The sequence below is a fragment of the Phocoena phocoena genome, chromosome 18 (assembly GCF_963924675.1).
Source record: "Phocoena phocoena chromosome 18, mPhoPho1.1, whole genome shotgun sequence".
Taxonomy (NCBI): Eukaryota; Metazoa; Chordata; class Mammalia; order Artiodactyla; family Phocoenidae; genus Phocoena; species Phocoena phocoena.
The window spans coordinates 980,595-997,137 of record NC_089236.1 but is presented as its reverse complement, the minus strand read 5'-3'; the positions used below and the strand labels follow the sequence as shown (position 1 = coordinate 997,137).

General features: G+C 48.3%; 1 protein-coding gene across 1 annotated transcript in view; it reads left to right on the top strand.

Moving 5' to 3' along the window:
• CRYL1 (crystallin lambda 1) overlaps positions 1 to 16,543 on the top strand; it is a 73,117-nt gene that overhangs the window by 361 nt on the left and 56,213 nt on the right. Inside the window, exon 2 of the mRNA XM_065895970.1 lies at positions 7,388 to 7,495. Coding sequence (XP_065752042.1) covers positions 7,388 to 7,495 — 108 coding nt within the window. The remainder of the gene's footprint in view (positions 1 to 7,387; positions 7,496 to 16,543) is intronic.

Below are 16,543 nucleotides of genomic sequence, written 5' to 3'. Positions count from 1 at the left end.
GGGCCGGGGGTCCGCACAAGGGTGTTCTCTCACGTTCTAGCCCCAGGGATGGGCGCTCGGAGGCGCCGAGGGGCCCGGGTCTGGGTCAGCCGGAGGGGCCGGCGCGGCGGGGGGTCTCGCGCGCTCCGGCCCGAGGCTGTCACCCGGCGAACCCGCTTGGGGGCGGGGGGCGCGGCCCGCGCGATCCGAATCCGCGCCTCCTGCGTGGCGAGGGCCCCCTATCCCGAGGGCATGCGGGCTCGCCGGGAGTTGTGTGTCAGGTTAGCAGCTTAAGTTCCGTCCACGGTTTTCTGGTTTGTGCTCCATCCCTCTTGTAAAACAACTGCTGTTTTCATTTTTTTAAACAGGCGTCTGTGTGCACCTTTCCGTTGGTAAGCTAGCATAGCAGTCTACCCACTTGTCGGTGGTTGCAGTTGGTCGTTAGGCGCACCTACTGGGTGGCTCAGTGTCCGGTTACAACGCCGAGGTGCTGGCCTGCCTGACCCCCGTCACAGCCCTGTCCTGAGAACAAGTCCCTGTCCGGGTGTTTCCTTAGAGCCCTCTGAGGATGGAGACAGGACGCTGTGTCAGATTCCTTTACATGGAGAAGTGGAGTTACCTGTTTCTCTGTCCCTTCCAGGCACGTAGGCATGTGGCTGCCTCCTGAAGGGATATAAAATACAGAAAAAAGTGTACTTTGTCCCGGGCGTGGTGACTATGCTTGCCTTGCACCTTTTGTCCAGGGTCAAGTGTGTATCAGCCACGGCCTGGGACTGGTGCCCTGCCGGCACCCAACAATGTTGAGCGAAGTCTGGAGTTGACTGTACAGGTGACCCTTGGACCACTAGCGGGTCAGCGGCGCCCACCGTCCATTCCCACCAGCAAAGTCAGTTTAATTGACAGTCGGCTCCTCTTGGGCTGTACCCAGCCCCAGATCCTGCTTCCCATAGGATTTACCATGTAAGAAAGCCTGCATGTAAGTGGCTCCGCGGTGTCCAGACCCTGTCGTTCTGGGGTCAACTGCGCCCTTCTCCGGCTCTGGTTCTTGCGGAAAAGAGATACGAAGGGGAGTCAGTTTACTTCTGATTCCTTGAGGGAGGCTGACAAAAGAATTAGACAAGGGCTGGCGAACTTCATTCACCACATGAATTAGGAGACGGTCCTGTCTCCCCCGCATTTTTTTTTCTTGGCTGCGTTGGGTCTTTGTTGCTGTGCGCAGGCTTTCTCCAGTTGCGGCAAGCGGGGGCTACTCTTCGTTGCGGTGCGCGGGCTTCTTGCTGCGGAGCTCGGGCTCTAGGTACACGGGCTCAATAGTTGTGGCACACGGGCTCTAGAGCGCAGGCCCAGTAGTTGTGGCGCGCGAGCTTCATTGCTCCGTGGCATGTGGAATCATCCCGGGCCAGGGCTCGAACCCGTGTCCCCTGCATTGGCAGGCGGATTCCTAACCACTGCGCCACCAGGGAAGTCCCTCCCCCACACCTTTAGCACCTCTGAAAGCAGTCATCTCTGCTTCTGCGGTAGCCCTGATTTCCTTCCCTTCTTCCTCCTTCCTCCCTGTCCCCTCCTCTCCCCTCTGGTCCCTTTCTCTCTCCCATCTCCCCTCCTGTACCCTTTGTCTCTCTCTCTCCCTCTCTCTCTCTTTCTCTCTCTCTCTCTCTCTCTCTCTCTCTCTCAACCCCATAGGTCATTCCAAGGGGCATCCATTCAAAAGATGGGCCTGGGGAGTGTGAATTAATTGGCTAAAACCTGGTTCACTTTCATTCTTGGATTTCAACAGACCAAAATATACATATTTCAAAGTTTAGGGAACATACTGGCCCATTGTTTTTCCATTTTATCTTAATAATTACCAGACTCCCTCTTAAAAGTGCACACTAGGAATACAGCCCCTATTTAGTTCTTTTCCATTGATCTTTTCGTAAAGGGCACTTAGCTTTCCTGAGAGCCTGCAGGGTGAGCCCCTTCAGAGCAGTGGGCCTGAGAGAGTAAGAGTGTGTTTTTGAAGAATTAAGAAAGGAGAGAAAACCCCCTTGGGTCCAGGGCTGTGCGAACATTAAAGGGGGAAAATCTGGAAACGGCAGCTTTACAAAATGGTGGTAGAGATGGGTCTCCCCGAAGCCATCCTAGCGGTGTTGCCAGGTCTTAGAGACCACGGTGTTTCTGAGCCGAAATACGACTTCAGAGCTCCGACTACACTGCATTGTGTTCACTGAGGTTTTAGGCCTTGAGCTTTGAAGGTAGGATCTGTCCAGGAAGGCCAGCGTGGTCGTGGTCGTGTGTTCCTGGTGTGACCAGCCAAGGTCCTTGGACTCTTTTAATCAGCAGAAATTGATAAGGTGCCAGAGGAGAAACTCAGGCAAGGCTTTACTGGGACTCGTGCTGAGGGGGTGTGGGGTGGTGGTGACCTTTTTCCTTACATAGGGCGAGGGTGTGGGCAGATCCACAGGTCCGCCAGAGGGGCGGCCCACGTGGTCTGCCCACCCCCCGGTGGTGCTGTGTGCAGTGATCATGAACAGGACCTTGCTTTTGCCCCTAGCACCTCAGATGAGGCCACTGGGTCTCTGGTCTTTTTGTATCTTGTTCATAGTTTGTCCCCACTGCTCATGCGTGCAGTTATTTTCAGGTCCCTATAGTGTCTTATCTGTAGCTCGAGGAGAGGTGTGTACGCAGGTGTAAGCACTGCGGCAAAGGGTCCCGGGTCCCAGGTCCCAGCCTGTCTCACTGGGGCCCCATGTGCCCTCTTGCTGTCCCCTTTTTCTGGGCACACTCCTCTAGGACTGAGCTCAGGGACCAAGTCCTCCAGGAAAAGTTCTGCTTCTGGGACCCTCCCCTTAGGGTAGAAACTGTCATCACCAATTGTATGTCCCTCATGCCTGCCTAGTAGATAGATGTTTGAGCTGTTGTAACAGAGATGTGTAGCGGGAAGGCTTGCTAGGATGTTGTCCTGTATCAGGCTATGCATCCCCTGAACTTGTTTTCATTTATTTTATTCCAGAATTTTACTTCGAGGTGACTACGTACATTCTTTATAAGAAATTTTGTGAGGCATACATTTTTTCCTGCTACTTCTTCATTAAAGCACAAGACACACAGACATATACACAGACGCACAGAGCAAACCCTAGGACGCTCCAGCTGCCTGCCGTCAGCTCCACACTAAACATGCTTTTCCTAGAAATATTTAATAGCTCTTATTGGCAAATATTCCATAGCCAACTGAGATCAAGACGGTTTTACTTCAACTTTTGCCCAGTAAATAAGTAACTGTAGAATGGAAAAGTACTTTAAAAAGTATCTAGAGTGGACTTATTCAAAGCTAAGTGCCATTAATGATAAAATTAGAATTGAACCAATTTTGTTACTTCACTTTTCTCCCTGGCTGCTTTGCAGCCGTGTAACAGAATAAGTTACCTCTAAATAAGCAGCCTTTGAAATACCAATTCAGATCTATGAATTTAGAAGCTTTAAGGCGCGGTCCCCAACCTTTTTGGCACCAGGGACCGGTTTCGTGGAAGACAGTTTTTCCACGGACCAGGGGTGCGGGGGGAAGTGGTTCAGGCGGTAACGGGAGCGATGGGGGACGGCAGATGAAGCTTCCCTCGCTCACCCGCCACACACGTCCTGCTGTGTGGCCCGGTTCCTAAGAGGCCGAGGACCAGTACTGGTCAGCGGCCCGGGGGTCGGGGACCCCTGCTTTAAGGCATTAGTCATAACGGTAAGGGCCCGTTCTATTCCCCAGGCTTGTAGGGTTCAGGAAAAGTTAGCAAGATGTCACTGGCTCTAAGGCCAGGAAGCTAATTGTATTTGGGCCCCAAGTAAGGTAGTGCTGGGGACCAGAAAGCCGTGGGAAAGCGGTGAGCTAGATGCTGCACCCCCCTCTGGGGTCTGGCTGTGCCCGCCCTCCTGCCCCCGCCTGCCCGTCCCCACCGCTGTGTCCCCAGCGTTATCATCTTTCAGCCCCAGTAAGTACCTGATGCGCACGTTCAGTTTCCATAGTTTAGGCCCAGCTTTAAGGAGATGGGGGCTCAGCCCTCTTCAAGCACAGGGTGCTGGTGTCCGCTTCGTGGTGTCATCGGTGACTGACAGCTGGGGGAGGGGTCCCCCAGGAGTGGGCCTTCTGCTCTCGACCCCTCCTCTGGGGGAATATAGGCCATACAGACCTTGAAACCCACGACAATAAAAGTAAACTGACTCTGCCTTTAATGCCTGTTGTATGGAATACAACTCATCTCTCCCCAACTCTTTTAAATTTTATTTTATTTTTTTAATTTTTTATTTATTTATTTTATTATTATTTTTTTTTGCTGTACACGGGCCTCTCACTGTCGTGGCCTCTCCCGTTGCGGAGCACAGGCTCCAGACGCGCAGGCGCAGCGGCCATGGCTCACGGGCCCAGCCGCTCCGCGGCATGTGGGATCTTCCCGGACCGGGACACGAACCCGTGTCCCCTGCATCGGCAGGCGGATGGACTCTCAACCACTGCGCCACCAGGGAAGCCCTCTCCCCAACTTTTTATTATGAAAATTCTCAAACACAGAAGAGTTGAAATATAGAAAAAAGAATACCCACATACCCACCTCTGTATTCAACAATGGTTAAAAAAATTTGCTCTATTTGCCTTTTCGGTTTATGATTTTATTTAACCAATTCTGAATATTAGAAGGTTAGTTTTTACTTTTTTGCCAGTACGAATTCTACCTTGAGTAACTATTTTTGTGCATTGCTTATATTAACCTAAGATAAATTCTGGAAGTAAAAGCCCTGGGAGCTGGGGAGGGGTGTCCCCATCTCCTCACCAGCACTGAGTGTGATCAGCCTCTGCCACCTGGTCAGGATTTTATCTGCTGTCGTTGAACTAAGGCAGTAAAATATGTTTCCCAGTTAGTTTGTTCACGTACTTTATTCAGGTTCCCCCCTTTTGTTTGGCATGTTCCTCTTTTACTTTTGAGTTTGTAGAACTTTTTGTGTATTTATCTATTACAAATATTATTTCCTTTTGGACATTTGTCTCATGTTGATTCTTTTAGCCATAAACAAAGTTATGAAGATCAGTTAGTTTACCTGGCAGCCAGTATTCAAACAGGAGCATCATGGAGGCCTAGAGTGTTGTGAAACATCTTTGATGGGAAGGTTGGAAGCGGTAGCATGAGGTCTGTCTCCCAGTGCATTTGTTGACCACAAGGAACCACAGCCTCTGGGAGATTGACATGTGACTGACTTCTGTGTGAGCCCAGCCTGGGAGCATAGTTGGGGATGAACTAGGTATCCCAATGCCAAACTGAATACAAGGATAAATGATTGAATTATAGTTCTAGACATCGTTTAAGTTGCTGCTGCCCCTTAGACCAAGAATGCAAGCCACAAACGCAAGCCACGTGCATAGTTAAATTTTCTAGTAGTTACATTAAGAAAGTAAAAAGAAACAGGTGAAATTAATTGTAATATATTTTATTTAACGTAATATTTCCAAAGTGTTATTGTTTCAATGAATAATTGATATAAAGATTATTGATGAAATAGTTTACGTCCTTTTTTGGGGCAGTCTTCAAAATCCAGTATGTTTTTACACTTGCAGTGCATCCCACTTCAGACCAGCCAGTTGTTGGTGGGTCAACTGGGGTGACCAGCATGAATGGTACTGGCCTTTACCTGCGCCTTGCAGCTTGGAGAGAGAGAGAGGGGGGAGAGAGAGAGAGAGAGAGAGAGAGAGAGTTTGTGTGTGTGTGTGTGTGTGTGTGTGTGTGTGTGTGTGTGTGTGGACGAGGATGTCTTCATGCAGGACTATCTCGTTCAGACTCTGGCTTGGGCCCTGCAGGGTTTCTTTTTTCCTCCTATGCTCTAGAGCAGCTCTGCAAAGATGGAAATGTTCTGTTCACCCCTGCTGTCCAAGGTGGTGGCCATGATCACATGTGCCATCGAGTACTTTGAAACAGGTCTCTACTGTGGATGGACTGAATTTTCAAATTTAATTCTTGGTAATTTAAATAGTTGCGTGTGGCTGGGGTCCACCTTATTGGACAGTGCGGGTCTAGGGCACTGAGGGTTTAACAGAAAATTTGTATGTACATAACATGTAAATTTACATTATTTCATAGTGCGGAAGAATCTGGAGTACGGCCTGCTGTGTAATGCTGCTCCCTGCTCCAAAGTTGCATAGAGATGGTTTTCGTTGTTTGCACTCGGCATTTGGGACCAGTGGCTTCACGGAGATACCTTGAAACTAGACAGTGGCCCCTCTCCGGGCTGCCTGGTTGGATTAGGGGCTGAGCGCCTGGGACCGTGGAAGGATTTTGGCCAAGAGGAGGCCTGCTATGCGCCTCCCCTCAACCACTCTGAGGCTGGGAATGTGTCTGAACCTGAACTGTAGATTAGCTGAGTTGGGGGGAGGCGGGCTGGGGGGCCGGAATGGGGAGAGTCCTCCTTGGAGCCTGTCTCCAGGCCGCTGCCCTGGCCCCGCTTCCCCGGAGCTGCTCACACAGTCGCCATGGTGAAGCCTGTGGGCCGTCTGTTCCCTCTACTGGGAAACGAATGATGTGCTTTGCTACGGTTCCCCGAATGCTGGGGAGACAGACTCGGGGTCAGAGACAGAGGGCTTCACTGATCACAGCAGGCCAACAGCTGAGCACCCCCTTTGCACTGGCTCCCCTTTCCTCCCAAGTCCCACGGGGCAACGTCAGGGGGTCCAGGTGGATCCCTGCAGATTCAGTGAGGATGCTTCAAGGGAGGGACGCTGAGCCCGCTTCCTTCATTGGAGGTGATATTAGAAACCAAGGTTTGGGCGCTATGCATTCATTTCTTTTCTTTAAATTAAAAAATATATTTATTTATTTGGGTGCACCGGCTCTTAGTGGTGGCGTGTGGGATCTTAAGTTTCAGCGTGCGGACTTCTTGCGGCCCGCATGTGGGATCCAGTTCCCTGACCAGGAATCGAACCCGGGCCCCCTATATTGGGAGCACGGAGCCTTACCCACTGGACCACCAGGGAAGTCCCGAGATGTGAACAGTTTTTATGTTGCCTCAAGTGCTGGTGGTGGTAGCAGAAATTATTTATTGGAGGAGGAGAAGGAAAATGCTGTCCCTGTTCTTCAGATTCAGTTACTTGTCTGACAGTGGTCAGTTGGGGGTCCCCAGGGGGGCCTTTCCCCTGGGCTCCCTGCCCCCTCCCCGCTGGAGTTTTGGTCTCTGCCATGCTCCCCGCGGGGTCCGGACGGGCACTGGGGTGAGGACTCAGGAGCTCTTGCATGGAAGCAACAGTTTAAGTAGATACCGCTGTTAGAATGTGTAGTTTTAAGATATCAAAGATTTTAGGAATGGGATGCCGTGTAATTTGAAACTTTCCTCCTGGGCCGGGAATGGAAATGCTCCATTTTCAAGCTAACGGGTGGCCTCTCAATTTCTCTCCCTGCAGTGGCCTCATCGGGCGAAGCTGGGCAATGCTGTTCGCCAGTGCAGGCTTCAAGGTGAAACTGTACGACATTGAGCAACAGCAGGTAACATACGCCCTGGACAGCATCAGGTAAGTCCACTGCACCTGCGGAGGAATCCAGCGGCCCGTGGCCTCAGGTGGTCTTTCTTTCCGTGTCCTCAAGGCTGTAAGTCCTGTGATTTCACACCCCCTCGCTGTCGCAGCCTTGGAGCGGGTGAAGGCCAGGCTGATGGAGAATGGGATTCACACCAAAGCAGGGGCTCAGATTATGAGGACAGGACTTAGGGCGGTGAAGACGTGTGAGGGGCGTGGAGGAACTGAGTGTAGACCCTCAGCTTCCAGCCCGAGTGAGTCAGGGAGCTGCTCTCCTGTGTCACATGCCCTGGAGCTGTGTGGACTCTGCGCTTCAGAGAAAACTTAGGTCTGTGAATGGTCAGGGACCCACTCAAAGACATAATAGGACACAGAGTCCAGCCGTGGTTTATCTGACATGCCAAGGACAGGCACCTTCAGCATTTGTCTATACCGTTCGTTTTACAGAGATTCTGCAAGTGTTACTTTCCGTGTTAAGTATGTACAAAAGAACAGGTCACGTATACTAGTTTATGAAGACTGGGATAAAACAAACATTCATGAACTTGAGGACTAGAGCAGTATTATCAAAACCCTGTGTCCACCTTTGGAATCTGACCTCCATCTTCCTTTATTTTGTATCTACCATTACCTTGCCTAAAAAGAAGTTGTATCATATATTTGTTTCCCTAAACAATATATGGTTTAGTTTTGCTTGTTTTTGTGCTTCATAAAAATATTTTTGTGAGATTCACCCATGTCATTGCTTACAGCTGTAGTACATCTGTGTCCATTGCTATATAATACTCTACTGTGTGACTTTGCTGTTATTTATTTATATTTTATCCTGATGAACGTTATAGCTGTTTCTAGCTGGGGGCTAATGTAAACAATGCTGCATTATTATCCTTTCATATGTCTCCGGGTGCTTAAGTGCAAGAGTGTCCACAGGGTACATACCTAAGTGTGAGATTGCTGGGTCTGTTTTCCTTCTGGGATTCTGATTATATATATCGAACCAACTCATTCTAGCCTTCAGATCTTTTAAAGTCTCTTTCAGCTTTCCACCTCCCTCTCTCTTTGCAGGACATTCTGGGTACATTCTTTAGATCTTTCTTCCAGTTTACTGATTCTAGTTTTAGCTGTGTCTAATCTGTTATTTAAACCATCCACTGAGTTTATTTCAGTAATTAAATTTCCATTTTAAAAGTTCTATTAGCTTCTTTTCCAAATCTACCTGCTCATTTTTAATAGTTTCTCATTGTTTGCTGATTGTTTGTGGTTCCATTTTTCAAACCTTTGAGCGTTTAATACATGATTGCTTTATATTATATATCTGATAATTCCAGTACCTGGGGTTGTCTTAGATCAGGTTCCTCAGAATCAGAACCTGAGACAAAGATTCCTGGGCCAGTGATTTATTAAGAAAGTGCTTCTGGGAGAAACCAGTGAGGGACTGGGGCCGGGATAAGGAAGACAAAGGTAAGATTTTGGGAGGAGATCCAGCCTCAGCGAGTTTGCATTGGAGTCCTGGAGCATAAAGTGCTCTGCAGAGTTTTCATCCCTGGAGGCTAGGGAGCTGCTTTCACACTCCTGCCTGGGTGTGACTCCCAGGCTTCTGGGTCCAGGGTGGTGCCCTGAGGGAGGGGGCAACGAAGAATTCACAAGCTGGGGGGATGGGCTGGTAAAAGGAATTCAGGGAGGTCTGGGGGGATCCCCCATGCCTCCACTGCAGAAACCATTAGGGAGTTTGAGGTAAAAACATTTCTTTCCTGACTTATTCCCACTTTCATTCATTCAAAAACCCTGACTGAGCACCTCCTGTGTGCTGGGCACGGAGGCTGAAGATTAAGTGGTAAACACAATAGACTAAGACCCCAAACCTCGAGGGGAGGGGAGCGGAGTGGGGCGGACAGTCCAAAAGGAGTCACTGGCATGCTTGGTGTCTCAGCATCAGCTCTGGCAAACCAGGCAACTGGCCAGATCCGGGCTGCGGTGTGTTTGGTGTATCCTGTGAGCTAGGATTGAATTTAACACTTTTAAGGATTATAAAATAAAAAAGAAGAAAAGTATGTAACAGAGACCTCATGTGGCCACAAAGCCTGAAGTATCCCTATGTGGCCCTTTACACAAGAATTGCTCGACCCACGCGTTTAATAGTTGAGATTCCGGTTTCCACTCCTGACGTGTGGGTTTTCCCGGACCAAGCAGTTCTCTGACCCCAGTTGCCCGTCCTACGACTCAGCTCAGTTCTGAGATGCCATCAGGCTCCGCAGGTGAGGGACTCGGTCCCGCGAGCCCCTCGATTCAGACGCCAATTAAGCCCAGTTGTCACCTGTGCTCCCGCAGAGGTTCCCACAGCCCCCTCCTTGGCTTTGCTAACCGTGGCTAGAGCGGCTCACGGGTCCGGGAGACTAGCTACTCACTAGATTTCTGGTTTATTACCTACGGTGTTAGGGCTACACATCAACAGCCAGATGAAGAGAGGCACAGGGGACACGTGGAGGGGCGGGGAGTGTTCCTGCCCTCTGGGTGCCCTCCCCCCGAATCTCCACCTCTTCAACCTGGAGGCTCTCTGAACCCCGTCTTTGGGTTTTATGGAGGCTTCATCATTTAGGCACTGTTGATTAAATCCATTAAATCATTGCCCGCTGGTGACTGAACTCACTCTCCGCCCCCAGGTCAGGGGCAAGGCTGTAATTACTGGGATGGTGCCACAGGCAACCAGCCCCGATCCTGAGGTGCTTTCAAAAGTCACCTCATTAACATAACAAAAGACACATCTGTTGCTCTCTTCACAGGAAATTCCAAGAGTTTTTAGGAGTTCTGTGCCAGCTCTGTGAAGACCAGCTACATCTTTCTTATTGTAAGTCACGATATCACAGTAGTAGTAGGTGCTAAGAAGAAAAAGTTTGCGGTGGTTTATCACGGTAGGGGTGGGAAAGTGTCCCCTTCTTCCCTTCTAGGTTCTTTGGCTGGGCTGATAATTAAATTGATATAAGGCAGATTAACAGGAGAAAACCAGATGGAATTATGTACAAAGGGGAGCCCCCTAAAGCCATTAGGACTCACAAGGCTTAGCGGGGCAGCTGAGGCTTCTATAAACCTTGACGTCAGGATACAGAGGAGGGAAGGCCTTTCCCAGGAAGGAGAGGAGCCCTTGGGATAACAAAGGCTGCCCTATTGTGCAGGGGTTTCTCAGGTAAAACTGTCTCTTCTGACCCAGGCCCCCTTTCCAATGGAAATTTAGGCAGTTGAGGGGGAAGGAAAGAACCTTTCCTGAATCTGCCGGGTTTTGATTGCGTTTATCTCAAAACAATCCTTGTGCCAAGGTGGCATATTTTGGGGCGAAAAAACCTGTTCCCCTTCGTTGCCTTGTGTGTTTGGTGACCTCTGAGCTCGAATGAGTTTGGCCATAGTCTGTGGAAAGCCTGGGCCTGCGCTGGACCTAGTGTAGTGTACTGCAAACTCTCCGCTGGGGGTTTTCTCGGTCCTGCTCCTGGGTCAGGGGACTGAGTAGGGTCTGACTTTGTCTCCTTCACTCCTGACCTTGGGTCTCAGACACAGTCCCCTCGTGCATGTACCCTTAGGGCAACCCTGCCTTTTGCTGGTTTCAATTCTTTTATTTTTTTAGTTGATAAATATTTTTTTTAATGAAACAGCTCCTTTTTAATTCCTACATTTTCTCTTTTTATTTTATTTATTTATTTTTAAAATATTTATTTATTTATTTGGTTGTACCGGGTCTTAGTTGTGGCAGGCAGGCTCCTTAGTTGCAGCTCCAGGGGTCCTTAGTTGCAGCTTGCCAGCTCCTTAGTTGTGGCATGCAAACTCTTAGCTGTGGCATGCATGTGGGATCTAATTCCCTGACCAGGGATTGAACCCAGGCCCCCTGCATTGGGAGTGCGGAGTCTTATCCACTGCGCCACCAGAGAAGTCCCTCTCTTTTTAAAACAGATCTCATTATTTAGAGCAGTTTTAGGTTCACAGCAAAACTGAGGAGAGGTATAGAGCTTTCCTGTGTTCCCCCAGCCCCAAACACATGCACAGCGCCCCCACTGTCAACATCCCTCACCGGATGGTACATTTGTTACAACTACAATGACACATCATCATCATCCAAAGACCATAGTTAATATCACAGTTCACTCTTAGTGTTGTATAGTAAGTCCCCTACATACGAGCCTTCAAGCTGCAAACGTGTGTTCGCGTGTCCAATCACGTAAGCTAGTTCCCCTGTCTGGCGTACACTGTCACGTGTGTGCATCCTCTACAAGTGGACAGCCGCCGTGCTTTTGTGTACCTTACTGTACAGTACTGTCTAGAGTACAGCAGTAGAGTATCTTTAGTTCAAGCCCAGGATGTCCGGAAGCAAGCGTAAACGCAGCGGTAGATATAGCTGATTGTCTTAGTTGGGTGCCCGGGCTAACTTTGTTGGACTCAGGAACAAACTGGACTTACGAACGTGCTCTTGGAATGGAACTCGTTTGTATGTAAGGGACTTACTGTACATTCTGTGGGTTCAGACATATGGACATGTATCCACCATTATAGTATCATAAGGAAAAGTTACTGCCCTAAAAGTTTCCTGTGTTATCAAATGAAACTTCATGTTCCTGATGCACGGTGAGGCCCAAAAAACCAAAATGTCAGAGTGTGGAGCAGAGAAAGGTTTACTGCAGGGCCAAGCAAGACAGCTGGTGGCTTGTGCTCAAAAGACCCGAACTCCCCAGTGGTTTTTAGGGAAAAGTCTTTAATAGGCAAAATTTGGGGTGAGTGCTTCAGGGTGTGGGACTTCCTTCTGATTGGTTGGTGGTGAGGTAAGAGGGCGGAGCTCCAGGAATCTTCTGCTCAGCCTGAAGTTACCATCCTCCACCTGGGCTCTGCAGGAGAGCTCAGACAGGTATTGCGATGTGTATTCCTTGAGGTGGAACCAGGACCTGCCCCAAGGCTGCGCTGTTTCCTGACCGCTCCTCCCCGGTCTCTGCATCCCCTCCCTTCCCTGATCAGCAACTGTTTGAAGCTGCCCTTTGGAACTCAGGGAAGGTCTATGAGGCTGAACCCTTTTTCCTGCCAACAAGAAAAGGGGACACAAAAAGGCTTTTGTATCCAGGAGGGCCCCGCAGGGTCCTGCTCCATTTCACCTGTGCTCCCTCCTCCCAAGCCCTTGTCAGCCACTGAGCTTTATACTGTATCGTTTGGAATCACACAGTCTGTAGCCTGGTCACGTGGACTTCTTTCATTTAATAATATGCACTTAAGTTTTCCCCATGTCTTTTCATAACTCATTCCTTTTAGCACCGAATAATACTCCATTGTTGGGATACACCGCAGTTTATTTATCCATTTACTTACCGGAGGACATCTTGGGCGCTCCCACATTTTGACAGTTATGAACCAAGCTCCTATAAACGAACATCCACACAGGTTTTTGTATGGACATGTTTTCAACTCCTAAGGGTAAATACCAAGGAGTACAATTGCTGGATCATATGGTAAGAGTGTTTTTTTTAATAGATTTCCCTTTTAAAAAAAAATAAATTTATTAACTTATTTATTTATTTTTGGCCGCATTGGGTCTTTGTTGCTGTACACAGGCTTTCTCTAGTTACGGTGAGCGGGGGCCACTCTTTGTTGCGGTGCACGGGCTTCTCATTGCCGTGGCTTCTCTTGTTGTGGAGCACAGGCTCTAAGCACAAAGGCGAAGTAGTTGTGGCGCTTGGGCTTAGTTGCTCCGTGGCATGTGGGATCTTCCCAGACCAGGCCTTGAACCCATGTCCCCTGCATAGGCAGGTGGATTCTTAACCACTGCACCACCAGGGAAGCCCTAGAGTGTTTTTAAAAGACATCAAAGGAACAAGGCAGCACAAAGAACTTAGTTTTAATTTAGTGGAGGATGAAAAAATATTGATAGTTAATCTAAGAAAGAAGTGGAAAATTTTATTTGAGCCAACCTGAGGATTATAACCCAGGAAACAGTCTTTCAGAAAGTCTGAGGATTCTTCCTCCTGTTAGAGGTTAAAGCACAGTTGTGTAAGTTTTGGGGATGAAGATGAAGGGTTATGTGTCAAATATGTATATTTGTTACTGAACTCACTGCTCAAAAGCCAGTACTGGAGAGACCACTGTTGTTTGGAAAGGAAAGGTTGCTTTATTCAGGAGGCCGGCAACCTGCGGAGAAGGTGGGGTCATGTTCCAAAAAAAAAAAATCCAAAGATTCTCCTCAACCATGAAATTAAAGGGAGAATCATTGGGGGAGGGGGTCAGAGTCTTCCTCCTCTCCCACTGTGTGCAGACTTTCTTCTGATTGGTCGGTGGTGAGTAAAGGGCGGAGCTCCAGGAATCTTGAGCTCAGCTTGAAGTTGCCATCCTCCACTGGGTTGGGGTCTTAGTTCCGGTAGAAGAACTCAAGGTATTGTGATGTATGTTCCTTGAGGGGGAACCAGGACCCTGCCCTGGTTTCTCTGTCCTGGGCAGAAAAAAGTTTTATGTTTAAATTTTCCTTGAAATTTACAAATAATATTTATAAATGTATAGATTAAATTGATAAATAAGTTCATAAATTAAATTTGTAAATAAATTCATAAATAAAATTCCTTGAAATACGAATTTTATTTCATCAAGGTGATGTAGGGAGCAATAGGAACTTATTGAGTGTAACAACCATTAAGGGGAACACAGTGTAAAGAACTTTGAGGAATTTGTGGCATTCCTAAGTAGGTAAAATTACACTGACTTTGATAAATTTATCTTCTGTTCCCACATTAGTGGTTTGTCTGAGTCGGGGCGCAGGGAGTCCCTATGGGGATGGTGGTGACAGTCGTGCTGGGCCTCACATGCTGGGCTTTTACTTGGCTTTCTGGCAAGCGTGTTGCTGGAGGCAGTTTGGAGCTGAGTTTAGCTGAACAGCAGGCCCAGGGTTTGAGGGAAGCCCAGGCTGGGGAGGCGACCCTGAGCCAGCCTGGTGCGGGCTGCAGACCAGCTCGGAAAGGCCAGATGGTAGAGCTTTAGGCTTTTCAGTTCCTCCTTGTGGAGCTGAAGCTGCCAGTTTGTGTGCAAACAAGGGGCCAGGCCTGCGTCCCAGCAAACTTAGTGTGTTAGCACTAGCTTTGGAGTCCACAAAATTGTCACACGTCACAAAGTATTGTTTGTTTTTTTCAACCATTTAAAAATGTAAAAATCGGGCTTCCCTGGTGGCGCAGTGGTTGAGAGTCCACCTGCTGATGCAGGGGACACGGGTTCGTGCCCCAGTCCGGGAAGATCCCACGTGCCACCGAGTGGCTGGGCCCGTGAGCCATGGCCGCTGAGCCTGCACGTCCGGAGCCTGTGCTCCGCAACGGGAGAGGCTACAACAGTGAGAGGCCTGCGTACCGCAAAAAACAAAACAAAACAAAACAAAAAATGTAAAAATCATCATTCTCTCTCAGGCCTTATGGGAACTGGACTGTAGTTTACTGACCTCTACTCTGTTCAGTTCTGTTATCGTTTCATCTTTTATTTTGTAGACCTAGTTCCAGCGCAGCTGTAACCAAGAGCAAACTCTTATGATTCCTAATTGAAAAGTTCTTTGTCCTACTTCTTGGGGTATTTGTATTAATAGGCCTTATTTTTGGGGTGTATCATTAAAGATCTTGGCCACTTTTAAAGTCCTTTCAGTTATCAGGGAGAATGTGGGGAAATTATAAGTAGGGTTTTCTTGTTCCTTTTTTTTTAGGCCAGATTAAAGGCTATTTTCCTACTACTTTGCTTAATTAAGATCTAATACTTTAAACTATTATTGGTGGCCAATTAGATTGGCCTGTAAGATTTTTCAACCAAACCAAACCAAACAAAACAAAAAACACCAAACCAAAACAATTACTATTAGCATCCTTGTTCTAGAACAGGCAAGTGTACTGAATTCTTATGTGTCTTAAGACTTGAGTACACACAAATCTTTCCTCATACAGTGGCTTTGTTTTTATAACCCACATATGTGTAAGTCGAGTTCACTTTAATATGCAGGACTGGTTGTACTTCTGACAGGAAGTGGGATTTCGGGATATCTTGTGACTGCCTCTGCTCAGATTGTTGCTGGCAAAAGCCTCAAGGAGAATTGGGTTTGAGTGCTGTCTGGTCACCCTCCTAGGTGGGGCACCACTCAGTTTTAGGTATTGTGACTAATGTAAGGCCACCTGCTCCCCTTTCTTAAATCAGGGGATTTTCAAATGTGTCATTCCTGCACCAGAGACCAAGTTAAGAGGCTCGAATCCAAGCCTTACTTTTGGGAATATTTTGGTCAGGAAGGTGAGTTCTGAGTGTCACAATCTTTTCAGCCAGGAAAGAATTGTCACTGCTTCTTTCAGTAAGAAAACCATCAGCCTGCAGGCCGAAATGGCTGTCGGCTCACGTCGACAGCAACACTGGGTGTTGGCTGTGGTCCTGAGAGGTTCAGGACCCCAAGATGAAGTATCCCTGGCCATGTCTTAGGCACGAGGCTTAAGGAGAGCCAACTTTATCCTTTTGTCAAGAAGCATAAACAGTGTATCTTCCCGATTGGGTTGAATTGACTGCTGGGTCATTGTTGTGTTCAAGGAGCATCCTTATTATTTTTTTTTTTTAATACTTATTTATCTAGGCTGCATCGGGTCTTATTTGCGGCATGTGGGATCTAGTTCCCTGATCGGGGATCGAACCAGGCCCCCTGCATTGGGAGCGCAGAGTTTTACCCACTGGACCACCCCAGGGAAGTCCCAAGGAACATCCTTTTGTGGCCCCTGTTCTGTGGTCCTTGTTGTCACACAGGTGAGGATGGAGCTGTGCCTTCCTCTCGGCGCCCCTCGGTGTTTGATCTCCAAACACCAGCCAGGATGGGCACAGAAATAAAGCGATTCTTGTCCCCAGAGCCTAGAACATACTGAGCACTAGCTCAATAGTTGTTTTAACTGAGTCATAGGAACGTTTTCTAGAGTCTGTGGCTGTGTTTTTCACAGACTTTTCTGCCGTCTGTCCCGCCCTTGCGGTTTGCCTCACTTACCATATTCAGTTCTTCTGAACATCCTGTAGTAGAAAATAAAATGTTGAAAC